The 25,137-nt window shown below is 47.4% G+C and overlaps 2 protein-coding genes and 1 long non-coding RNA gene across 6 annotated transcripts in view; 2 read left to right on the forward strand and 1 right to left on the reverse strand.

Moving 5' to 3' along the window:
* Positions 1-8,775, reverse strand: part of ALAS2 (5'-aminolevulinate synthase 2) — a 30,561-nt gene extending 21,786 nt beyond the window's left edge. Inside the window, exon 1 of one of the 3 annotated variants that reach the window (XM_082205441.1) lies at positions 8,674-8,775. The gene's annotated coding sequence lies outside the window, so the exon portion shown is untranslated. Of the gene's footprint in view, positions 1-7,796; positions 8,077-8,673 lie in introns of those variants that run through there. The other 2 variants (XM_082205440.1, XM_082205442.1) reach the window with 2 other exon arrangements.
* LOC309522359 overlaps positions 1,327-25,137 on the forward strand; it is a 205,901-nt gene continuing 182,090 nt past the window's right edge. Inside the window, exon 1 of the long non-coding RNA XR_014215069.1 lies at positions 1,327-1,361. This is a non-coding gene — a long non-coding RNA (uncharacterized lncRNA). The remainder of the gene's footprint in view (positions 1,362-25,137) is intronic.
* Positions 16,049-25,137, forward strand: part of PRICKLE3 (prickle planar cell polarity protein 3) — a 39,419-nt gene continuing 30,330 nt past the window's right edge. The window contains exon 1 of one of the 2 annotated variants that reach the window (XM_082205429.1): positions 16,049-16,194. In XM_082205429.1, coding sequence (XP_082061555.1) covers positions 16,153-16,194 — 42 coding nt within the window. In that variant the 5' untranslated portion in view covers positions 16,049-16,152. Of the gene's footprint in view, positions 16,195-18,417; positions 20,533-25,137 lie in introns of those variants that run through there. The other variant, XM_082205430.1, reaches the window with a different exon arrangement.

Consider the following 25,137-nt stretch of genomic DNA (forward strand, 5'->3'; position numbering starts at 1 on the left):
ACACTATTTCATTGTCTCCCAGGACAGACGGATGCCATCCATATAAATGATAAAGACAGAGGGTCTGTGTTAGGAGAAAGAAAGTGAGGAGGCAACGGCATTACAGTGGTACCTTGGGTTACATACACTTCAGGTTACATACGCTTCAGGTTACAGACTCCGCTAACCCAGAAATATTACCTCGGGTTAAGAACTTTGCTTCAGGATGAGAACAGAAATCGGGCTCCGGCGGCGCAGCGGCAGCAGCAGGAGGCCCCATTAGCTAAAGTGGTGCTTCAGGTTGAGAACAATTTCAGGTTAAGAACAGACCTCTGGAACAAATTAAGTACTTAACCCGAGATACCACTGTAGTGTGAATGCAGAGTTAGATGGGGTCGGCAACAAGGGGGGGTGGATGTATTCGTTCACTTGAGATCTCTAGGCTGGGCATACACTGTACCTTTGAGAGAAAGAATGTGCTTTGAATGTTCTTTAGAGTCATAGCCTTTCGCATGTGTTCATTCAAAAGTCTGTTTCTTTCCCTTTCTGTGTCATGCTGCTGAAAATTACAAACCACATTAAAATGTGCATTGTTTCTACAAGTTATCCTAAACTCTGTCCCCGCCCCCCTTGTATGCATATTCTTTTTGTTTTGTTGTGGTGGCAGTTTGGAGCAGAGAACTGTGTCACAAAATTTGGAGAATTGTCAATACGAAAAGGATAACCATGTTTTGACCCAAGAAGTGCAACTCAGGTCTGTCAGCTTTAAAATGTGGAGCAACTTCTTCAGATACACTGAAACAGAAGTCACCAGACCCTTATATATAGTGGCAGGGTGGGGTGGGGTGAGGTTTTTCTCAGGAGGGTAGTAGGAGATGGGTGATTGACTCAATGGGTATGGGCATGTCCAACTGAGCTCCCTGTTTTGCGGCATTTTAGTTGTTCATAAGAATGGATGTGTGGAATGGATGCCCAATCATAGATTTTTTGGGGGGAAGGGCAGATTTTTTTCTTACAACCTACTGTAAATTGCAATCCTACACATCATGTGTACATGATGTACACATCATGTGTACATGTACATGAAAGCTTATACCAAGAACAAACTTAGTTGGTCTCTAAGGTGCTACTGGACTTTTGAAAAGATATATATATATTTCGACTGCGTCAGACCAACACTACCTGAATCTAGAACCTATGGAGCAGTACAGTGGTACCTCGGGTTATAGACGCTTTAGGTTACAGACTCCGCTAACCCAGAAATAGTACCTTGGGTTAAGAACTTTGCTTCAGGGTGAGAACAGAAATTGTGCTCCACCTGCGTGGCAGCAGCGGGAGGCCTCATTAGCTAAAGTGGTGCTTCAGGTTAAGAACAGTTTCAGGTTAAGAACAGACCCCCGGAACGAATTAAGTACTTAACCTGAGGTACCACTGTATCTGTTTGCTCCCACTTATTCCCTGCTTCTATTTCCAATGGGAACAAATATTGCCAAGGCACCCATTTTGCCAGTGTGCTGTCATCTAAAGCAGTGTTTCCCAACCGGTGTTCCGCGGCACACTAGTGTGCCGTGAGACACCGGCTGGTGTGCCGTGGGAGGGAGGCGGGCGAGTCGGGCGGCGAGAGGCGGCGGCGGCGAGGATCCGCGTCGAGCCGGGGGCGGCTCCGCGGTGGTGGTGCCGAGCGGCGGGGCAGCGCGCGCAAAAGGGAGGAGCGCGAGACAGCGGAGGAGGAGGAGGCCGGCATGTCCGGGCAGCAGCAGCAACAGCAGCAGCAGCAACTCCCGGCGACGGCTCCTCCTCCGCCCGCTATCGCCGCCACCACCACAACAGCCGCCGCCGCCTCAGCTGCCGCCGTCCCTCAGTCCCTCGCTCTGCTGCCTCCTCCCACCACGGCAAGGGGAAGGGAAAAAACGCTCACTTTTGTGCGTCCCTCCCGGCGTGACGCTGCGCGCTGACGTCACGGGGCGGGGCTTTAATGGTGGTGTGCCGCGAGATTTTTTTCCGGTAAACAGGTGTGCCGTTGCCCAAAAACGTTTGGGAAACACTGATCTAAAGGGACACGGGTAGCTCTGTGGTCTAAACCACTGAGCCTAAGGCTTGCCGATCAGAAGGTCGGCAGTTCGAATCCCCACGATGAGGTGAGCTCCCGTTGCTCGGTCCCTGCTCCTGCCAACCTAGCAGTTCGAAAGCACGGCAAAGTGTAAGTAGATACCGTATTTTTTGCTCTATAAGACTCACTTTTTCCCTCCTAAAAAGTAAGGGGAAATGTGTGTGCGTCTTATGGAGCGAATGTAGGCTGCGCAGCTATAACAGAAGCCAGAACAGCAAGAGGGATGGCTGCTTTCACTGCACAGTGATCCCTCTTGCTGTTCTGGCTTCTGAGATTCAGAATATTTTTTTCCTTGTTTTCCTCCTCCAAAAACTAGATGCGTCTTGTGGTCTGGTGCGTCTTATACAGCGAAAAATACGGTAAATAGGTACCCCTCCAGCATGAAGGTAAACAGAGTTTCTGTGTGCTGCTCTGGTTTTGCCAGAAGCAGCTTAGTCATGCTGGCCACATGACCTGGAAAAACTGTCTGCAGACAAACGTCGGCTCCCTTGGCAAAAAAAGCGAGATGAGCGCCACAATCCCAGAGTCGTTCACAACTGGACTTAACAGGTCAGGGGTCCTTTACCTTTACTTCTCATCTAAAGGTAGCACTGCCAATGGAACCTCTTACCACTCCGGGAAGTGGGGAGGGTGCAACAGTCATTGTGTGAAACTGTGACTGCAAGTGGTGTTAAGTGAGTGCAACATTAGGGAGTGTGGGCAGTTATCCTGGATTAATAAATATGGGATAAAACGGCTCCTGCATTTTGTACGTGTGTCATCAGAGAAATGAAAAACTAGAGCAATGGCCCATTTGACATGGAGCTCAGGCATGGGAAGGGTGTGCAAGTATGTTGGGAGCTGATAACTCCCTCTTGAGTTTAATCTGACTTGTAAAAGATACACCCTAGGCCAGCTCAGATGATTAAAACTAAAGAACTCAAGATGCAGAGCTGCATATTGGTCCTTAAGGGTGCATGCAAAAGATAAGGCTTGGTTCCTGGAAAATAGAGAAAACTGCCCATCACCTGCTCCAGTCCTCCCTGATGTGGAGCCAGATTGAAAATTGCCCCCCCCCCGAATATTTCCTCCAGGTTCCAGTGCTGCTTCAAATTATATGCCCCAGTAACACTTATTAAAAATACAGTATATTAGAACCAAACCCCTGAACCACAATCTTTCTCTTGTATTCTCTGTTTTGAAAACTTTGGGTCTCTGGAATACAGAGTCAACAAAGGTCCGTATAGTCCAAGCTATGGTTTTCCCAGTAGTGATGGATGGAAGTGAGAGCTGGACCATAAAGAAGGCTGATCACCGAAGAATTGATGCTTTTGAATTATGGTGCTGGAGGAGACTCTTGAGAGTCCCATGGACTGCAAGAAGATCAAACCTCTCCATTCTGAAGGAAATCAGCCCTGAGTGCTCACTGGAAGGACAGATCCTGAAGCTGAGGCTCCAGTACTTTGGCCACCTCATGAGAAGAGAAGACTCCCTGGAAAAGACCCTGATATTGGGAAAGATGGAGGGCACAAGGAGAAGGGGATGACAGAGGATGAGATGGTTGGACAGTGTTCTTGAAGCTACCAGCATGAGTTTGACCAAACTGCAGGAGGCAGTGGAAGACAGGAGTGCCTGGCGTGCTCTGGTCCAGGGGGTCACGAAGAGTCGGACATGACTAAATGACTAAACAACGACAACAAATATAGAGTCTATATCACTGTCCTCCAACTTGGTGCCCCCCTCCAGATGTCTGTAGATCAAGGACGAGGCATGTGTAGCTCCCCAAATATTGTTGGACTACAATTCCCATCGTCTGTGTCCATCGGGCCACGCTGGCTGGGACTGAGGGGAGCTGGAGTCCAACAGCATCTGGAGGGCACCAAATTGGGGAAGGCTGGTCTGTATCCACAGCAGGATACAGACCACTGAAAAGAGCAGTCCAAAATGTTAACTGGACACCCACAGTCCATCACACACGCAATCAGTTTTGTTGTGTGTAGCAGCTTTTGTTGAGTTGCCCTAGTGGGAATTGTATGTTTGAATTCCCCACCTCATTATAAGAAATCTCCTCAAACATCGGGGGGCTCCCCCACCAACAACAAAACAAAACAAAACAAAACAAAACAAAACAAAACATGGAGGTGAAATAGAGCTTTCCCACTGGCTAAAGTAGCAGCAACTTTCACAACAGCTCGAAGTGCAGATGTTAGCAAAAGATAATGTTTGTGTCCATTCTGCAAAAACATCACCTGCTAAGTTCTGCACATGGAGCTTCCCTTAAAGGCAGAAGAGCATGACAGGAGGTTGCTGCCTTTCTTCTGGTCACTGGGCAATGCTTGGGAGAATTCCGACACGATTCCCTGAATTAGTAAAGTTTAGCCAAAGCAGTCCACTGTTGCAAAGTGAACTATACAAAGCTACGGAAGACTCTCACCTGAGTGTAAATATCACTGGTTACAAATCAGAGGTAGAACATGAGGAGAAGGAAGGAAGTAAGCAAATGCACAGATGCACTCTCTACTCTGCAAAACTCTCCAAAATCATGCAGCGCAATCTGCAAGTACCTTTGAAAACAAAACAGGAAGCCAGATGGGAACTATGCTTGCTTTTTATCTAGCCATTGTACTTTGTGCCAAGGGGAAAAGGAGTGAAGAGAGTAGGAGTTAAAGACAAGGAATAGTCCAAGGACAGGCCAGTTCATGGAATGGAGGGTAGGTGGGAGAGGAAGAATAAGATATGAATTCATTGCATCAAAATTCACTTTAAATGTCAGTTTAAAATATGTTCCGCTATTGAGAGTTGCCTTTTCTGATACTATTCCCTGCTAGGGTTGCCTCAAGAAAAGAAAAGAAAAGAAAAGAAAAGAAAAGGGAAGAGCTGTTTGGCAGTGGAACCAACTCCCTTGGGAGATGGTGCACTCTTCTTCCTTGGAGGTTTTTAAGCAGAGGTTGGATGGCTGTCTGTCTGTCCAGGAAGCTTTGGTTGAGATTCCTGTATTGCAGGGGGTTGGACTAGATGACTCTTGTGGGTCCCTTGCAACTCTACAATTCTATGATTCTTTGACAGGGTCCAATACAGAATGTTTTCTGACTCTCATGCAGCCCTTAAAGATGCAGGAGCTTAGCCCTTAAAAAGGTGGCGGCCTGATTCTCTGCGCAGGTCTTGCAGCACACAAACCCCAAACATAAAATGCAGTGTTCACAACACAGACTAGACAGTAGGAAAGAGTACATAGCATGATGGGGTGTGTTAAAACACTAGAAGATAGGTTACCAAAGACATTTTCACAAACACACACATTATTATTATTATGTTTCTGAGCACAATTCAAAGTGTTGGTGCTGACCTTTAAAACCCTAAACAGCCTTGGCCCAGTATACCTGAAGGAGCGTCTCCACCCCCATTGTTCTGCCCGGACACTGAGGTCCAGCGCCGAGGGCCTTCTGGCGGTCCCCTCCCTGCGAGAAGCCAAGTTACAGGGAAGCAGGCAGAGGGCCTTCTCGGTAGTGGCACTTGCCCTGTGGAATGCCCTCCCATCAGATGTCAAGGAAATAAACAGCTACCTGACATTTAGAAGACATCTGAAGGCAGCCCTGTTCAGGGAAGTTTTTAATGTGTGACATTTTGATGTATTTTTAATCTTTGTTGGAAGCTGCCCAGAGTGGCTTGGGAAACCAGCCAGATGGGTGGGGTACAAATAATAAATTACTGTTGTTGTTGTTGTTGTTGTTGTTGTTGTTGTTGTTGTTGTTGTTGTTGTTATTACTATTATTACCCGCCTTTTACCCTAAGGTCCCAGGCCAGGTTAGAACATTAAAACACAACATTGCAATATTAAAAACAGCTTACAACAGCTTATGATTACAGAAATAAAGTAGCTCCTAAAAATGTACACCCCAAGTGTCGAAACTGTGGGCAAAGAGGCATTAAAAGTGCCTGTTTACCAACCTTTAAACTGGCCATTGTAGCCGTGCCTTTAATAGATGCCTGATTAGCAGTTAATAAGGCTTATGTGCACCTCACAATAATTTCTGCATGCTGATTCCTGAAGATTCGGCTGCAGTTAAAAGCGTCAGGATTTTTTCCTGGTCAGATGGCAAGTCTCCCCATTTACACTATTTGTTGCACATGGGAATGTTTGTACTTGATGATGACGACAACAACATCAGTAGCAACAACTCATTTGAAAAACCTGAATGTACATTTTCACAGTCAGGATTTTATATTTGCATGGCAATTCTGGGAAATGTTATTTATTTATTAAGTAATTTTTACTTGGCCCCCCACTTTCTACTGAAAAGGCCCTCAAGGCACCAATCAGCAATAAGAGCAACACAAAAATACAATGCAGCGTATCATAGAGACGATAATAAAATGGCAGCACATGCTGAACACAGCAATTGGCTAGTATTTTCCCTGCAGGGCAGGTGAGCAGTGATAGAGCCTGGGAAGACATTTCATAGCAGTGATGCCTCAGTCCCAAAGACCCTCTCCTATGTCCTCACATGTCTCACTTCAGCCAGTGGGGAGACATGCAGCAAGGCCTCCACTCTTGCTCCAGATGGCCAGGTTGTGACATTTTGGAAAAGGTGGTCCATAACAGTCTGGGGCCAAGGCATGTTCATTGGGGATCAGGTTTCCCCAATATGTGGCTTCAGGGCTTTAAAAATCAGAATTTGTGCTTTGGCTTGGGCTTGGAGACAAATTGCTAGCTTATGAAGTAGCAATGAGCCTGGAATAATAATAAGATGCCAAAAGTGTGCATATATATATATTGGCATCATGTGTGAAAATGAACTATTAGAAAGAGACAGGGATATTTCATAATATACAGTGGTACCTCAGGTTACAGACACTTCAGGTTACAGACTCCGCTAGCCCAGAAATAGAACCTTGGGTTAAGAACTTTGCTTCAGGATAAGAACAGAAATTGTGCAGCGGTGGCAGCGGGAGACCCCATTACCTAAAGTGGTACCTCAGGTTAAGAACAGTTTCAGGTTAAGAATGGACCTCCGGAACGAATTTCGTTCTTAACCCGAGGTACCACTGTAAATGGGTTGGGAGGGGAATGAAGGTTAACTTCATAAGGTGAAATAGTGCGCCAACGGGCTGCTTTTGATGCTTTTAAGATGCACTGAGACTAGGAGCCAAGCTGTGCATTGCATATCAGATATGTGTACCAATCTCCCGACATTTTTGTTTTAATTAAAACTAAGTGCTGAAAGCTGTGATCCCAAGAGGAATGGCAGGGGTAAAGGATTCCTTACCCCTTCCCCTACTATTTATTTCCTGATCAAAACTGCCTCCATCCAGCTGTTTTTCTATTTGCACAGGAAAAGATACTGGTACCCATATCTTTGCAGTGGGGCATCAGCATAGAAACCAAGTCCTAAGGGCTGAGGTCCCTTTGCCCCCCCCTAAAATATTTGAGGGGGCCGTATCCCCAAAAGTTAATGGACATTATCAATCAAATGGTGTGCAATTATACCTGCCCCCCAATATTTTATTTAAATTGGCACATCTGGGCATGAGAAAGCAGCTGTGAAGCAACTTAGGGTGGAAAAATAGCTAGTTTTTTTATAGTTAGCAGCATCCTTGTAGCTGTTTTTCAAAGACAATTACATGCCTCTGCTATATAATGTCTGGTTTCTCCCTAAAGGAGAAACAGTTTAGTTATGCCGTATAATATAAAAATAAAATGAAATAGGAAAAGATCAACCACTCTTACCTCCTGGATGGCAACTACCATTTTTCAGGACACCTCTTCGAGAAAGGTTTGAAGACTGCTGGGCCAATGAAGATTCCCAACTTTTGAACCCACCATTCTAGTTGTCCCTTTGATAGCATTGATCTAAGCGAGGATAGGGGACGTGGTACTCTCCAGATCAATGTTGAACTCCAACTCCCATTAACCTTAGCCAGCATGGCCCATGTTCAGTAATGATGGGAGTTGTAGTCCAACAAAATAACGGGATGGTTACAGGCTCCTCATCTCTAATTTACAGCCATAAACAGATTACAGTGTTGAGCTCCATACCTTGCAAAGCTTTGCCTGTTGATTCCTGGAAATCAAGTCTCAAAAGCAAGGTAGACTGCTTGTTTCCCAGCTAGTTGGTAGCCTTGAGGCCAATGCAGTACACATGCCCCCCCAAATCCCTTTTTTATTTTTGGATATTTAGTGGAGAAGGGAGACAGCCAACACTCCTCTGAGAGCCCTGCATCGACCTTAGGGGCTTCCAGTCACTGGTCCTTAATTTAGGTGATAGGGTGGAGAGAAAAGAAATGAACACCAACAGGTAACAGCAGAAACGCTGTGTGCACACTAAAAAGCACATTCAATGGACATTCTCTCCCTCAAAGAATTCTGTGAAATGTAGTTTACCCCCTCACGGAATTACAATTCGCAGCAGTCCTTAACAAACTACGGTGCCCAGAATTCTTTGAGAGAAAAAGGTGCTTCAAATGTGCTTTCGCAGTTTAGTATGCTCACAGCCAAAGAGCCGCCTCTGTTTTTATCTGTTTTCATATTCAATGAGAGGTAGAAGAGAGAGAAAATAAAATCCCAAAGCGTCCCGTTCCCCCCCCCCCCAGCGCTTTCCTCCTACCTGTTGACCTGCACTGAAGTCGAACAACTTCTGCGCAGTCTAGTTTGAGAGCTGAGAAGTCCCCTTGGATCTGCCTCTCCCCACCCACCAGCTGAAGGCAGAGATAAGGCAAGTTCATGGCTGAGGAGGAGATACGGGGAGAGAGAGGGGTGTCAGCCATGTCACAGGGCCAGGGCAGACTTCTGTAGGGAAACTTCAGCAGAGCAGAAAAATATAGCAGCTGTGGCCTGCCTCCTGCGCCTTTTAGCAGAGATTTAATACCCAGGAACCAGTAAGCGACATTTTTCATGTCACCGGGCAAAACACTATCATGTGCTAAGAGAAAAGCAGTTGGCAGGAAAAGTGGAATGGCAGAGGAAAACAGAAGCCGAGTTTCGTTCCTCTTGCCTCCTTTCCATGAAGCAATTAGGTCGCTTTTGACTCTGGATGTAGGTCACCTGGTGTGGTGCCTCCTTCTTCAGATCATAATATATATTTACTTCCAGGACTTCAACATTTGGCACGCCAGTCCTGCTGCTCAATGCGGGCCCTCCTGCTCATTCTGCTGAGGGAGTGTCCAATAATAATAATAATAATAATAATAATAATAATAATAATAATAATAATAATAATAAAATATCTTTATTGTCATTGCCCCCTTCGGGGACAACGAAATTACTTGACTGCTCCATAAAAACACTAATTAAACAATACAGTATAATACAGCAAGGGAGATTAGATGACTTTCAAAGTCCGGGCTTCCCATTCAGGGCCGAGATCGCTCTGGAGAAGAAGCTGTTCTTAAGACGGCTCGTTCTTGTCTTCATCGTCCTGTATCTCCGTCCCGACGGCAAGAGCTCGAAGAGACAGTGACCAGGATGCGATGGATCTTTTACTATGTCCAGTGCCTTCCTATGGCACCTTGTGGCATAAATCTGCTCTAAGATGGAGAGTGGGCAGCCAACAATGCTCTCTGCTGCCTTAACAACCCTGCACAACCCCATCCTGTCCTGGGCAGTACAGCTTCTGTACCACACACATAAGCCATAAGTGAGCATGCTCTCAATGGCACAGTGGTAGAAGGCAAGCAGCAGTTTCTGCGGAAGATGGTTTTTCCTTAGTATTCTCAAAAAGTACAGTCTCTGCTGCACCTTCTTCACAAGCCCCCTTGTGTTGACACTCCAGGACAGATCCTCTTGTAATTCAATGCCCAGAAATCTGAACGTTGTTACCCTCTCCAATCCTGGCACCCAGTGAAATGTGGCCATGTTGAAGGGGTGGGGATGTTCTATGTACCAGAGAAATTGGGCCAATGCAGTGAGGAACTGAGCAGGATGAGCAAACAGTCTCTTGAGCATTGTGGAGTTTTGAGACCTCTTGTGGGCACCATAGGAGGCCCTGGTGGGCACACTGGTGCCCATGGGCTCCACATTGGTGATCCCTAACCTAAGCAAATTCATAGCTGAGGTGATATTTGAATGGAGGACTTTATAGTTCATACATTCCACTACTAATAAGTCTAAATCTTCCACCATCAGTCTGAGTACCTTACATCTTTTCCTCATTTAAGAAATTATTGAAAATTCATGCTTAGTTTTCACTCTTGCTTTTTTCTTCATGATCCTTCTTCTTTTTTTCTTGATGACCATTTGTCCTGTTACATTGGTACCTCGGGTTACATACGCTTCAGGTTACAGACTCCGCTAACCCAGAAATAGTGCTTCAGGTTAAGAACTTTGCTTCAGGATGAGAACAGAAATTGTGCTCCAGTGGCACGGCAGCAGCAGGAAGCCCCATTAGCTAAAGTGGTGCTTCAGGTTAAGAACAGTTTCAGGTTAAGAACGGACTTCTGGAACGAATTAAAGACTTAACCCGAGGTACCACTGTATTCCTCTAGCTGCCTAATTCCTTTTTCCCTTTGTGTTTTATTTGATTGTAAACCTGAGGGCAAAACCACGTCTGTTTTAATATTTGTATGATGCCTGATAAGCACAGTATAAATAACGGGTGATAATTTGATGCCTCTCTCTCCTCCAGAACACACTTTTCTCCACTCTTTGGCAGGTGCTTCAGGAAGCGATCTTTCTTTCCCTTATATTTTGGAAACCATGAAGTTGGAACTATAAATGAAGAGGGGCCGCCCACAAACACTTTGGTGGCACGCCCTGTGAAATGTGTTTGCTGTGATAGGTGATGACGACAGTGGCACCATCTTGAGGAAAAATTGGAGACACGATGCCTTGAAGCGGGGCTTCCTCACCCGAGTCTGCTTTTCCCATCAGTGTTAGCAATGAGATGTTGTGCACACACTTCTCTGTTCTTCCACATAACGTAAGCCACAGTACAGAAATATATCCTGCTTCCACTCTGTTGCTTCTTATGAAAAGTTATGTGCGTGTTAGTGGCTTAAAACAGCAAAGTTGTCCTCACTCCGTTTCAAGCTGCATTTGTACAGAGGTACCTTGGGTTACATACGCTTCAGGTTACATACGCTTCAGGTTACAGACTCTGCTAACCCAGAAGTAGTACCTCGGGTTAAGAACTTTGCTTCAGGATGAGAACAGAAATCGTGCTCCGGCGGCGCGGCAGCAGCAGGAGGCCCCATTAGCTAAAGTGGTGCTTCAGGTTGAGAACAGTTTCAGGTTAAGAGTGGACCTCCGGAACGAATTAAGTTCTTAACCCGAGGTAGCCACTGTATGTTGTCAGGAATGAAGATGCATCCTCCTAATGCGCTTTACCTGTTTAATTTCCCTCTGCCTGCAAACCCCTCCCCCCGAACTTCTGTTCAATAAGCTGTCATCTGCACACATCACTTGGGAAGACAGGCAAACTAATACCAGCAAAGATTACCAGTGTTGAAGCAATGATTCTTCAACATCAACTTCGTTGGACTGGTCACGTTGTTTGGATGCCTGATTATTGTCTTCCAAAGCAACTACTCTATTCTGAACTAAAAAATGGAAAGCGTAATGCTGGTGGTCAACAAAAGAGGTTTAAAGACTGTCTCAAGGCAAATCTAAAAAAATGTAGTATGAACACTGACAACTGGGAAACATGGGCCTGCGAGTGCTCCAGTTGCAGAACAGCCTTTACCAAAGGTGTCATAGACTTTGAAGAAACCCGAACTCAGGACGCAAGGGAGAAACGTGCTAAGAGGAAGGCACACTTAGCAAATCCACACCGTGATCAACTCCCGCCCAGAAATCAATGTCCCCACTGTGGAAGGACATGTGGATCCAGAATTGGCCTCTACAGTCACTTACGGACTCATTGTTAAAACTGTGTTTGTGGAAGACAATCTTACTCGGCTACAGGTGATCATCAAAGAAGAAAAAAGCACACTACACCAAAGAATCTGGGGAACAGTAGTTTATTCCCCACAGAGCTACAGTTCTGAGCACCCATAACAAACCACAATTCCCAGGGTTCTTGGGTGGGGTAAAGATATGCTTTAAAAGTATTGTGTGTATGCAGCCTTAGAAAATGCCTACAAGAAGAAGAAGAGTTTGGATTTGATATCCTGCCTTTCACTCCCTTTAAGGAGTCTCAAAGCGACTAACAATCTCCTTTCCCTTCCTCCCCCACAACAAACACTCTGTGAGGTGAGTGGGGCTCAGAGACTTCAGAGAAGTGTGACTAGCCCAAGGTCACCCAGCAGCTGCATGTGGAGGAGCAGGGAAGCGAACCCGGTTCACCAGATTACGAGTCTACCACTCTTAACCACTCCACCACACTGGCTCTATAATACAATTATATTATTTCATGTAAAAGATGTATATTATATTAAAAGATGGGGCAGTCTCTCTGCCTGCAGGCTCAATGGAGTTTAATGTGGAGTTTAATAATAATAATAATAATAATAATAATAATAATAATAATAATTCTTCAAAGCATTCAAAGTTGTGGATCTCATCCTCCTGCAGTCAGCCCATTCCAGCACCTGCTGTAAATGTGGAAACAGTGTTTTGTGTTTGCCTCAGGTGACAAGCAAGTTCTGTCTGCGATTATTAATCTGTTATCCTGGCTAATTTGTCACTTTGTACGGTCCAAAGGGGTGATGAGCTTGCAGGTGTGAACCAGACCCTGGTGGGCTCCCGTACTAATATGCTTGCAGTTCCACTTTCGAACACATGGTGGAAGTAGGTTATCAGAGAAGCTCCCCCTCTCAGCCAGGGCCTCCCCAAACGATTATTCAGCTGACATATTTTTTATTATTACCTGTGATGATTTAATCTATGGCGGTGACTCATTTGCTCTTGGAAGTTGCTGCTTGAAGTTGCTGCAGTGATCCAATTAGCAATAGCGCATGCCTGAAAAGGGCCTCCTCTGCTCCCCACCCCCATTCGGAACTAGGCAATCCCACTGGGGCAATTTCCTCTTCCAAAAGGTGTCAAGTTGGATTGGTGGGGCTTCTGTGATGCCTGTGCTGGTCCCCAAGTGCTTGTCGGCAGAGCCGTAGCTACAGGAGGGCTAGCCGGGTTTTTTTACCCTGGGCGAAGCCTCCAGAGGCTCCCAGCCTGCGGGGGTGTGTGTGTGTGTGTGCGCGCGCGCGCAAATATGAGTTGTGGGGTGCCAAAACAAAATCTAGTTTTGCCCCTGCTTGGAGGTTCCCAAGGGATGAAGGCATACATTGTGTGATATGGAGCAGTTCGCTAGGAAATGCATCCATTTCCTGAGACAGTAGCCTCACTCTGCCTAATAGCAGAGCAGAGCCTGATGCCGCTGTCCTGCTGTGCCTCCTCTCGCTGCTTCAGGTTCCCCTTTCCAGCCCCAGTCTTCCTTAACACTGGATTTTTCTTCTTCTAAATTTGCTTGTATTCATAGATGCAGTTACTGTTGTTCTATTTATTTGCCGCTTACTGCAAACAAAAGCCAGCTGTGCCCTTTTCCAGAATACACCATTCTGGGGGTAGTGAGACCACATAAAACCGGCCTTGAAAGACCTAAATTGGCTCCCAGTACGTTTCCGAGCACAATTCAAAGTGTTGGTGTTGATCTTTAAAGCCCTAAATGGCTTCGGCCCAGTATACCTGAAGAAGCGTCTCCAAACCCATCGTTCTGCCCGGACGCTGAGGTCCAGCGCCGAGGGCCTTCTGGCGGTTCCCTCACTGCAAGAAACAAAGTTACAGGGAACCAGGCAGAGGGCCTTCTTGGTAGTGGCACCCGCCTTGTAGAACGCCCTCCCACCAGATGTCAAAGAGATAAACAACTACCTGATATATAGAAGACATCTGAAGGCAGCCCTGTTCAGGGCCATTGAGCATGCTCAGTCCCTACTGGACTGTTTTGGGGTGGCTCCCACTCCACTTAGAGTTTTTTCCCCTGAAGGTTTTTTTTGGTACTTCTGCAGACTTCTGAGTATTTATCCAAGCCTAGGGATGCCTCCCTCTAATAAGTGGGTGGTGCCATGACAGATACACAATGATCCACAGTCGGAGGACTGAGTTTGCTACGAGAACATAGGATGTACGTGAACTACTATAGACAGTGCTTCCAACTGCCATGTAAAAAAGGTGCTGAATAAAGGTGAGGTATGAGGAGTACACAAATATAACTACCATTACTCTCTTGTGGATTAGCATCCCTGCCTTCAAGCTCTGGAAAATGTGTGATTTGTGCATAGAGGGAAGGGAGAAGTGGGAAGGAGCTAGAACATCTATACAGGGTCAGTTCGTTTTGTGAACTGACATCGCACTTATAAGCATTGGTCCCTTATAGTGTTTTACACTCTGAATTGGTTGCTAGTCTGAAACAGCATGCTTAATTCTGTGTTAGATTGAGTCCACCAGTTTGTTGTTTGTTTGTTTGTTTGTATGTACATATTTTTTACATGCAGTACATTTAAAGCCCATTTAAGGCACATCTCCCCCAAAAGAATTCTGGGCACCTCAGTTTACTCCTAACAGAGAAACAATTCCCAGCACCCTTAACAAACTTCAGCTCCCAGGATTCTTGTTTGAGAGGTGTTTTATTTGTATGGTGTGCATGCAACCTATATCCTGCTATTCCTCCTGGAGTTCAGGGTTTTTCTCACAGCTTTCACAGTGTAATGGGCTAAGCTCACCGGGCCAAGTTCACCCAGTGGAGATTTGGACCCAGGTCTCCCTTCGTCCATCCAAATCCAATGTTCCACCTATTATACTGCCCAACAAATCTGCTGGTGATGACAGTAGTAGGTAATATCAAAATATGATTTATCTCCTGCAGAGGAAGGGATTTGCCATCTTCTCCAGTGTAACCTGCAGGCTGCAAAGATGGAATTTAAAATTATACTCCCAAGATGTTTTTATTCACAATTATAATGGCATCCATTAGCAAATCTAGGCTTGCTCGCTCCCTTGTTTTAATATGCTCAAGTACAAATATGGGCTAGAAGTATATACTTAAACATTGCTTCAGGAGAGAGTTTACACTGGCAAGTCTCCAAATGATGCCATCTTTGGTAACAGCCCAGACTTGGTAGGATTCCATAAAAGTCTCACTTGTGCTACTGTGATAGTAATTGTCTTAGATCTTCCTCGCTCTTTGTTTATTCGAGTCCACAGTCACAGAGCTGGAGAAGAAGTTCTCTCCCAGGTACACTAAAAATCAATTACTGGTCTATATATTGAAATTTGCTAGGATATCTTCTAAAGTGCCTTTATCTGTTTTTTTGTGTGTGTGTTTTATAGCATAATTTGACTCCGAATTTGTTTACCATCATGTTGCAAATTAAGCAGGAGAAAAGCAGCGTTTTAAATAAGCGATTGGTTTGTGCCGCATGGCATGTTGTTAGGGGCTAGTGGCTTAATATTCTGTAGGTAAGAGCCGAGGAGGCCGGTAAAAACGCATGGATGGAAGAAGGCAGGTGGCTTGTTCATGGGTGGTGGGTGAAGGAGTGGCTGGGGGTCTGGATAGGAAGAATGTGGCAGCGAGGCCAGAGGAAGGGAAAACGGATCGCGCCGATAGGAAGTGACAGCAGCGGGCACAGAAAGGGTGCGGGGAAGGGGTTTAAAGAGGGTGATGGATGGGAGGTGACAGCGGGAAAGGACCGGCGAGGACGGGGCTGGAGGGACTGGAGGAGCCCCGGCCAGCTTGGAGGCGCAATGCAAAGCCACCTGCTACTCGGGGGTTCAATCCTGCCTGGCGGGTGGTCCCTGACCTCTTCCCGGGAGGCCGCCCCACCGCGCGCGCAGAGGATCCTTTTGCGCTCTTGTCCGGCTGCAGAGCCTCGCCATTGCGCGACTCCAGCAGCAAACTGGAGAAGCCGGTAGGAGGAGAGCGGCGCGCGGAGAGGGCGATCCTGCGGGGAGGAGGGCCGGGAGCCTTGCGCGTCGCTGGGCAGGCGAAGGGGCGGGCCCGGGTGTCGGGCGGCGGGGAGGGATCGGCACGCAGCACCTCCTCCCCTGGGGAGGGAAGAGCAACGCCGCCGCCGCCGCCGTCGCCGCAGCGCCCGGGCGCAAAGCGGGAGCCTGGAGGTGGGCGCGTCGCCCGGGCGCTGGAGACGGCGGGATCGGGGCCATGTTTCAGCGCGGGTCGCGGCGGCGCCGATCCACCCGAGCCGTGAGTCTTTCTCCCTGCGGAGGCGGCGGGGAAGGCGAGGCGGGGAGCCAGCCTGCCGGGACGCCGACGAGGCCCGCGCCGGTGCAGCGCTGGCTGGCCAGGAAGGGGCGGGCGGGCCAAAGGCACCCCGAGATCGGGGGGAAGGGGGCTTCGGAGGGCGGAAAGGGGGGTCCCTAAGGAGCGTTGCTCCCCCCATTTCCTCTCCCCAAGGGCTAATTGTCTCCGAGGGAATCGGGACCTCTGTGCCGGATCGGACCCGAGGCCTGTCTCGCCCGGCACCCTGTTCCTTACAGGAGGCGACCCCCGAGCCAGACGGGAGCGCAGCCGGCCTCTCCAGCGCCTGCTGTTCCCCGGCGGGCTGCTTCTGATCTCCGCCGTGGCCAGGGGCCAGGGGTCGATTTATTCTCCATGCATTTCTCTGATCCCTTTTTAAAAGCCACCTAGGTGGTCACTACCACGTGTTGTGGTAGCGCATTCCAGGGTGGAAAGCAGAATTTCCTCTCGTCTGTCGCGAATCTCCCTCCCTTCATTTTATAATAGAGGGAGAAAAGCTTGTTTCTATACACTGACTCGATGCTAGGTGTAATTTTATATACCTGTGTTATATCCCCCACCCCTTACTCACCTTTTTTCCAACCCCCAAACACTGTGCTCCAGTCCTCTGATCATTTGGATCGCACTTTTCTGCATCCTTTCTAGCCCCACAATATCCTTTTGGGTTTTTGCAACCTGAATTATACACCATATTCCCAGTGTAGTTCTACCATAGGGCATTTCAGTATTGACAGTTTTATTTTCAATTTCTTTCCTTGCGATTCCCTAAGGTGGAATTCATCCTTTTCACAGCTGCCACATGTCAAGACAGCATTTTCACTGACCTGTCCTTCACAACCTTACAGCCTCTTTTGTGGTCTGGCATCACTAGTTCAGATCCCGATAAGGTTTAAGTGCAATTAGGATTTTGTGAGAAACTTTGTGAAAACCGTATAAAAGCCCAAGTACACAGCTTCTACAAAGATTTGTTGGCACCTTTCAAGGAGGATAATGAGACAGGATTTGCCCTTGCAGAAGCCATGCTGATTCTTCAGAAAGGCTTGTTCTTCTATATGCTTGATAATCTTATCTTTCCACAAGATAATTTCCACAAATTTACCCAGAACAGATGTTAGGCTAATCTGCTTGTAATTTCCTAGATTCCCCCAATTATTATTATTTAAATAGTTTTATATTTGCCACCTTCCAGTCCTCAGGTACAGAGGTCAATTCTAGGGAGAAGTTGCATGTTTTTGTTAAAGACCAGCAATTTCATATTTGAGTTCTTCAAGAACTTTTAGGTGGATACCACCTGGGCTCAACATTGTGCTAATTTTTAATTTGTTAATAAAGTTCACCTCTGTCACCACAGCCTTACTAAAAAAGCCACTTCAGGCATAGGCATATTTTGCACTGACACATTGTGAGAGTTTTAAAAGGACTGTTGTACCATAAATAAGGCTTTCTATGGAGCTACTTGGGGACACAGGTGGTGCTGTGGTGTAAAACACTGAGCCTAGGGCTTGCCGATCGGAAGGTCGGCAGTTCGAATCCCTGCAACGGGGTGAGCTCCTGTCCCTGCTCCTCCCACCTAGCAGTTCAAAAGCACATCAAAGTGCAAGTAGATAAATAGGTACCGCTCCAGCGGGAAGGTAAACGGCGTTTCCGTGTGCTGCTCTGGTTCGCCATAAGCGGCTTAGTCATGCCGGCCACATGACCCGGAAGCTGTACGTCCCTCAGCCAATAAAGCGAGATGAGCGCCACAACCCCAGAGTCGGCCATGACTGGACCTAATGGTCAGGGGTCCCTTTACCTTTACCTAAGTGGTGCAAGGGCCTCCCTTTCCTGTGCTCAGAAGATGCTATGGGGTACTGAGTTGCAGGAGATGGCTGTGAAAGCAATATAGGTTAGATCATGGGTAGACAAACTAACACCTCGGGGCCAGATCTGGCCCAATTGCTTTCTAAATCCAGCCCACAGATGGTCCAGGAATCGGCATGTTTTTACATGATTAGAATGTGTGTTTTTATTTAAAATGCATCTCTGGGTTATTTGTGGGGCATAGGAATTCGTTCATCCCTCCCCCCAAAAATATAATCTGGCCCCCCACAAGGTCTGAGGGTCAGTGGACTGGCCCCCTGCTGAAAAAGTTTGCTGACCCCTGGGGTAGATGTTAAGGTCTAAGGGTTTAGTGGGACACCGAGGTATGGGGAGTATGTGTTGTAAGAGTTATTAAAGGGTTGCTACAGATGTCGGGACTCTGGGCAATATAGGGTTCAGTGGGCCCCTGTGTTGTGCCATTGCACTGGCACCCCAAGGCATTTCAGAGGAGTTATATGGCACCAGGATCACTTCCCCTCTCCGTTCTAAGGACCGCAGAAGATGCTGAGAAAGGTTGAGGCCTAGAAACATTGTAAGATGTTCTCTAGAGCAGTATGGAGCCTTGTGGGATAATGTGTTGCCCAGCTCATGGAAGGACTGCTGCTGCCGCAGAAAACGCTGTCGGTTCCTGTGTTCCTTGGTTTGGTGGTGTGTGTGACCTTGCACATCCTATAGAAACTAAGCTGTGGTTGATGACTTGAGGGAATTCTGATCAGAATTGTTGTAGCTGTTGCCCAAGGTGATTATAATGGCTTACTCTGGGGTGCCAGGGCCTTCTAAGGCCCTAATGAGGTGCTCTGGGGTACTGTGTTGCAGAGTCCTCAAAAAGTGTTCATGAGGTACTTGGACAGTGCTTGCTAGATACTGAGATACTGGGATTCTTGCAAAGAATGTTATAGAGAGGCTTTGGTTTCATCAAGGAAGACTGTTCCTAAACAAAAGCATATTTTAAGGACCAGACTAGCTATTCCTGATCTCCGGAGTAACCCTCCAGATGTTGCTGGACTACAGTGCACATCAGCCCTGGCCATAATGGTTGTAGTTCAACAACTTCTGTAGGGTACCATGTTGCCTATTTCTGCCTTTACTGTTAAGAGGTCCTGGGTGTGCATTTTTATGGCTTTAAAAGAAATTTCTGGAGTGGGCCATGCAAGAGTAAAGTCAGCTTATTTGAGGACTGCAGCAAATTTACTTAAGTGTAAATGGCTTGGTCCCTGTATACCTCTAAAGCACAACCTCCACACCTATGTTCCATCATGGCCAATAACCAAGAGCGTCTGCTTGCACATACCACCCCTGTCCTAAATTTGAGCAGCAATGGCATGTGGATAGATTATTGCATGGGGCCACTTCCTTCTTGAAGACCTCACCAGAGACAATGCTAACCTTTGTTTTTGTGGGCAGGTGGGGAAGCAGTTGGTGGCTGGGAATATGAAAGTGTTTATTTTAATACATTTAAATATGCTGCACATTCCTATGAAATACTGCCTTTAGTTGTTTATCTAGCATATAACCATAGTCTTGATATATCAGTGCTTATAGGCAAGGTACATAGGAACTTTCCTTCTACTGGATCAGGCCATTAGCCCATCTAGGCCCGTATTGTCTGCAGTGATTGATGGCGGCTCTCCAAGGCCTGAACAGAAAAATTTAATTGTGTGTATGTACTGGTAGCTGTGGAGCATCACATTGCCAAGAGATCCAAAATGCTTTGGGGTCTGTTCCAGGGCTCACGAGGGATTCTGTGGGTCTCTGAGCTACTGGAGCTTCTACAAAAATTATAGGATTTCGTCTCTTCAATTCCTATTTTGCAGAGGATATACGTTTGTCCCTAATTCTTGCCGCTATGGCTGACACTGAGTTTTCCCAATGTATGGATTGTGTTGTTCTTATAGCATTTTGTATCCCCTTAGTCAAGTGCCGTGTGCCGTGACACTCTTGACACTAAATGAGTTAACAGGCAAAGTAACGTTTAAAATTGTCTCTGTGTGCAACTCATTACAGACATCCGACCCTGCCCTGTTGTTGGGGTCTGGAGCACAGGAAGAAGCGATTTAATCTCTTCCTGCTCCAGCTGCAAACTCCCTATCCCCACCCCAGTGACTGCAAAGCTTGTGTTGGGAGTGAAATTCCCACTGGTGCCATTAACATCTCTTCAGCTGGAGTCTGGAGATGAGGACTAAGGAGTTAAACCAAAGGCTTAATGGAAGAGGTGGGGTTTGCCAGAAGAGGTAGAAAGGTGGCGAGTTGTGTTGGGAGAGGGAGGGCGTTCTCCAACCAAGGCCTAAGGGGCAAAGAGAGAATGGGCGGAGGTGTTTAAGAGAGCAGGTGACTTTTCGGCAGCTAACCCCAAAGTCGTGGAGTTGAAGGAGTGAAGATCGCAGCTGGTAGGGATCTCTCCGGACGCAAAAGCAGGGAAATAAGGTGGGAAATGAGAAAGCAAGCCTGTGAAGGTTGGGCTTGGGGTGATGGGGACTCTGTGCTGCTCCTGGAGAAGACAACCGAGGCAATTATACAGCAAAGGTTCCTACGCTGGAGCTGCCCAGAAGGAGATGAAGCACCAGCAGTAAGAAATAGGACAAGAGAAGGGTCCCCTGTAGCCATGGCAACAGATGTGGAGATGCTGTCATCTCAGGGCCTTCTTCAGGTGGACTTATTGTAGACCCTTAGCAGGAGAGCTAGGGCAGTATTCAGCAATTAATATGTCTAACTTAATTTCAGTGGGTCTACACTAATTAAGACTTAGTTGAACGCTCACCTGTAGCCCTTAATTTGTTGTGCTCATGTCCCAGTGTTGGGGTGTCCATGGGAGTGGAGGTTTCTGTTGTTTTCCTGCCTTGCCTCTCCCTTGGGGTGGATGGGGACCAGGTTGTTAACTCTCTGACTGGCCTCCCGGCTGACCTGGTTTCCCTGTTCAAGAGCAATCCAGGTTAGGTCCACACCTCTTGTTTGGTTCTGAGGGCTTGGGGCTGACAGGTGCAGTTCGGCAGCTGCAATGGGCACCTTTTGTGGGTGCTTAAAACTCAACCCCGCTCCTCTTCTCTGTTTTCCCTCTGCTTTTCTTGGCACGTAGATGTGGGTTTTGGAGCAAGATACTGGCAGTGGGCGGAGATCCAAATCTCACGGTGAAATTGGGCCCAGAGACTCACAAAATTGTGTGTGTAGGTGTCGAATGGGGCTGGTGGGCGGGTTGAGATTGAGCAAGAGAAAAGGATAGAGAGATTGTGTAGGAGCAGGAGTTCAATAGGGTTCTCTGTCTATACAATTCGTAATTCGGTGCGACGCTGCAGCTGGGAACGCCACAGACCCAAATCCTGCCGTAACGGATCAGGAGAAGTCTTTCCCTTTCAGTTAACGTTGGGATTATTTAAGGCATTTTGGGGTCATGCTGGGCCATGGGGTGGGTAGAGGGCTGGTGGGGGTGGCGCGGGTGAAGGGGTTCTTGAACAGGGAGCAACTGTTGTGTGGGAGAAAGCATAGGGGTCGTATACGATGTATCCCATATCTGGGATTTGGGTGGGGTGGGGTGGGGGGAGATTGCTTATTACGTCAGCCCTGGCAGATTTGATTTCCCAAAGCTGCATCTGATGAAATAGATCTCCGCCTTCCTTGAAATCCCTTCTAAGCTGCAGGAGGATGGGTAGCGGCAGCAGTTGGCAGATGTGAGGGGGAAAGAATCATCTTGCTTGTGGATACTGTGCAATCTCTCCAGCACCACGGAATAAGTTTTGGTTACAGTTTTGCTTGTTCCTGGTGGTGGCTGTCATCTTTTCGTTCCAAAAACCTTACCTCTGTGGGCTTGGGTAAGGGGGCCTTTCCCTGAGCAGATATATCTATATCATCTATATCTATATATATGAATCAAAGGGTCACATTCGTTTCTCTATGAACAGACAGTTCCTTTCCGATGGTAGGCTCATTTTTAAAGTTGCTGCAACGGCAGAGCCTTTGAGCATATGCAGAGTGTTCCCCAAAACTGAAGGGCACACTCTTCTGTTGAGAACAGGTTCATAACAACACATGTGTTTAACACACAAACGATCATTTGCTTTATATCTTTATGCTGTGGCAACAGAGTTGAAGACTGAAATTCTGGTAGATGGGTAAAAATTCTGGCCAGGTAGAGATCATGGTTCCCTAGTTTGCTTTTCCATATTTTTAAAAGTTTCATGCTGCCTTTCCACAGCTTGAGGTGGGTCACATATATATATATATTTTAAATGAGAACAATATATAGAGTTGACAGCAGGTAGTTAAAAGTGAAACTTCAGACTTGGGGGTTTCCAGGGGTGCCAGGAATGCTTCACTGAGGCGCCAGAGCTAGCCTTTTCTACTGCCTCCATCTTGATTCTGTTGTGCTCGGTTCACCCTTTTTTTCCAAAGGGATTTTTTTCCTGCCCAGTTTCCAGGCACTGCTTCAGCGATTCTTGCCTTGGGGGAAGTGGGAGCGGCTCCTGGCACCTTCTCTCCCCCCCCCCTTCCCTGGTGTGTCATCTTAGCTGTTCATTGGCGCAAGGAAACCCACACCAAAGAGGCAAGACGGATGAAAAGTGGCAGGAAGGGGGAGTTAGGAAAGTTCTTGTTCCGCATCGAGGCCTTTCCACTTTTACCCTGTTTCGCCCCCCAATTATTATTTTTTGAGGCACTTTGCTGCCCACTTTCTCAGCCACCTGCGGTGGCAGGAAGCCAACATCTGGCCTGTTTATGTCTTGCTGAACTGAGCTGAGGCAGGTCCTGGCCTGTGGGCGGCTTCCGGCACCCAAATGAAGTTACGCTTCTCCCACAGTGCCTTGCTGCTCTCAGACGGGAATTCGCTTCCTTACAAATCCTTCTTTAGACCAAAGTGCAGACAGGATTTCACCCACGAGTCTCCGGCTGCTGCGGTTAACAGTCAGGAGTGATGATGATGATAATTATTATTATTATTATTATTATTATTATTTATTATTTATACCCCGCCCATCCGGCTGGGTTTCCCCAGCCACTCTGGGCGGCTTCCGAAAAAATGTAAAAATACAATAGTCTGTTAAACATTAAAAGCTTCCCTAAACAGGGCTGCCTTCAGATGTCTTCTAAAAGTCTGGTAGTTGTTGTTCTCTTAGACATCTGGTGGGAGGGTGTTCCACAGGGAGGGTGCCACCACCAAGAAGGCCCTCTGCCTGGTTCCCTGTAACTTGGCTTCTGACAGCAAGGGAACCGCCAGAAGGCCCTCGGCGCTGGACCTAAGTGGGGTGGAGACGCTCCTTCAGGTATACTGGACCGAGGCCGTTCAGGGCTTTAAAGGTCAGCACCAACACTTTGAACTGTGCTTGGAAACATACTGGGAGCCAATGTAGGTCTTTCAAGATCGGTGTTATGTGGTCTCGGCGGCCGCTCCCAGTCACCAGTCTAGCTGCCGCATTCTGGATTAGTTGCAGTTTCCGGGTCACCTTCAAAGGTAGCCCCATGTAGAGTGCATTGCAGTAGTCCAAGCGAGAGATAACTGGAGCATGCACCACTCTGGCGAGACAGTCCGCAGGCAGATAGGGTCTCAGCCTGCATACCAGATGGAGCTGGTAAACAGCTGCCCTGGATACAGAATTGACCTGTGCCTCCATGGACAGCTGCGAGTCCAACATGACTCCCAGGCTGCACACCTGGTCCTTCAGGGGCACAGTTACCCCACTCAGGACCAGGGAGTCCGCCATACCTGCCTGCCTCCTGTCCCCCAAAAGCAGTACTTCTGTTTTGTCAGGATTCAACCTCAGTCTGTTAGCCACCATCCATCCTCCAGCTGCCTCCAGGCACTCACACAGGACCTTCACTGCCTTCACTGGTTCTGATTTAAAGGAGAGGTAGAGCTGGGTATCATTTGCATACTGATGAACACCCAGCCCAAACCCCCTGATGATCTCTCCCAGAGGCTTCATGTAGATGTTGAAAAGCATGGGGGAGAGGACAGAACCCTGAGGCACCCCACAAGTGAGAGCCCAGGGGCCTGAACACTCATCCCCCACTGCCACTTTCTGAACAGGGCCAGTGTGAGGGAATATATTGCCATTAACAAACATGCGCGGGCATCCTGATTTTGGAAGCACCTGCCCATGTCGGTACAGGCCCCTGTCACTGGGGCCGCAATCAGGGGGCCTTGCAGAAATGTCTCTAAGTTTAAAATGCTGCTGCCTGAAGGTTTGAGGAGCAGGCTTCATGCGATCTGCTTTGCAACGGCAGACCCTTGTTCCAAGAGACAGCGTAGCAGCCACAGAGTTGGGTTCTGCCATGAAGCTCACTGGGTCACTTGGGCCAGTCAGTGTCTTTTAGCCCGACCTAGCTCACAGGGTGGTTGTGAGAATAAAATGAGGAGGCGCAGGGCCACGTGCACCAACTTTTGCTCTATGGAGAAATGATGCTGATATAAACGCAGTAATTAACAAATAAATGCTAAATATCTTCTCCTAGCTGCCTTGTACCCGGCATTGCCTGGGAATTCTAAGAAACCCCCCTCCCCCAAAAAATCAGTGCAGTTTTTAAATCTGTGTTTTAAACCAGAGTTTCTTGATCTCAGGAACCATCATGTAAAATTTAGTTAACGCTTTCTTAGCCACTGTCCGTCCAAATGCATAGCAAGTTACCAAAATACATAGTCGAAGATGGGAACAGTCACAAAGGCGTGGACAGCTGGTGTCAAAAGGGAACCTGTGTGTGGTTGCCGATTCCTCGTTATTCAGGATTCCTGACCGATGGGAGCAGATGGACAGGGCTGGTGTCAATACTGGTGGAAATGGGGGTTGCATATTCATGGCAATCAACGGGTGCAAACCATAGCGATGAGGGTGTTCTGGCGAGATTGGCAGAGCTGGTGACACACCTGGTGAATGGGTAGCGGTCCTGCTTATGGGGAGATGCTGAACCAAAAACAAACCCCTGTGTTGCAATAAGTACCAATCACAACAATACAAACACAACATGTAGGCTAATAGTCAAGTCAAGTCAAGTAACCTTTATTGGCATCACATAAGAACATTCAGAATACATTTAAAATAGCTAGGC

This window comes from Podarcis vaucheri (genome assembly GCF_965113315.1).
Source record: "Podarcis vaucheri genome assembly, chromosome: 17".
Taxonomy (NCBI): domain Eukaryota; kingdom Metazoa; phylum Chordata; class Lepidosauria; order Squamata; family Lacertidae; genus Podarcis; species Podarcis vaucheri.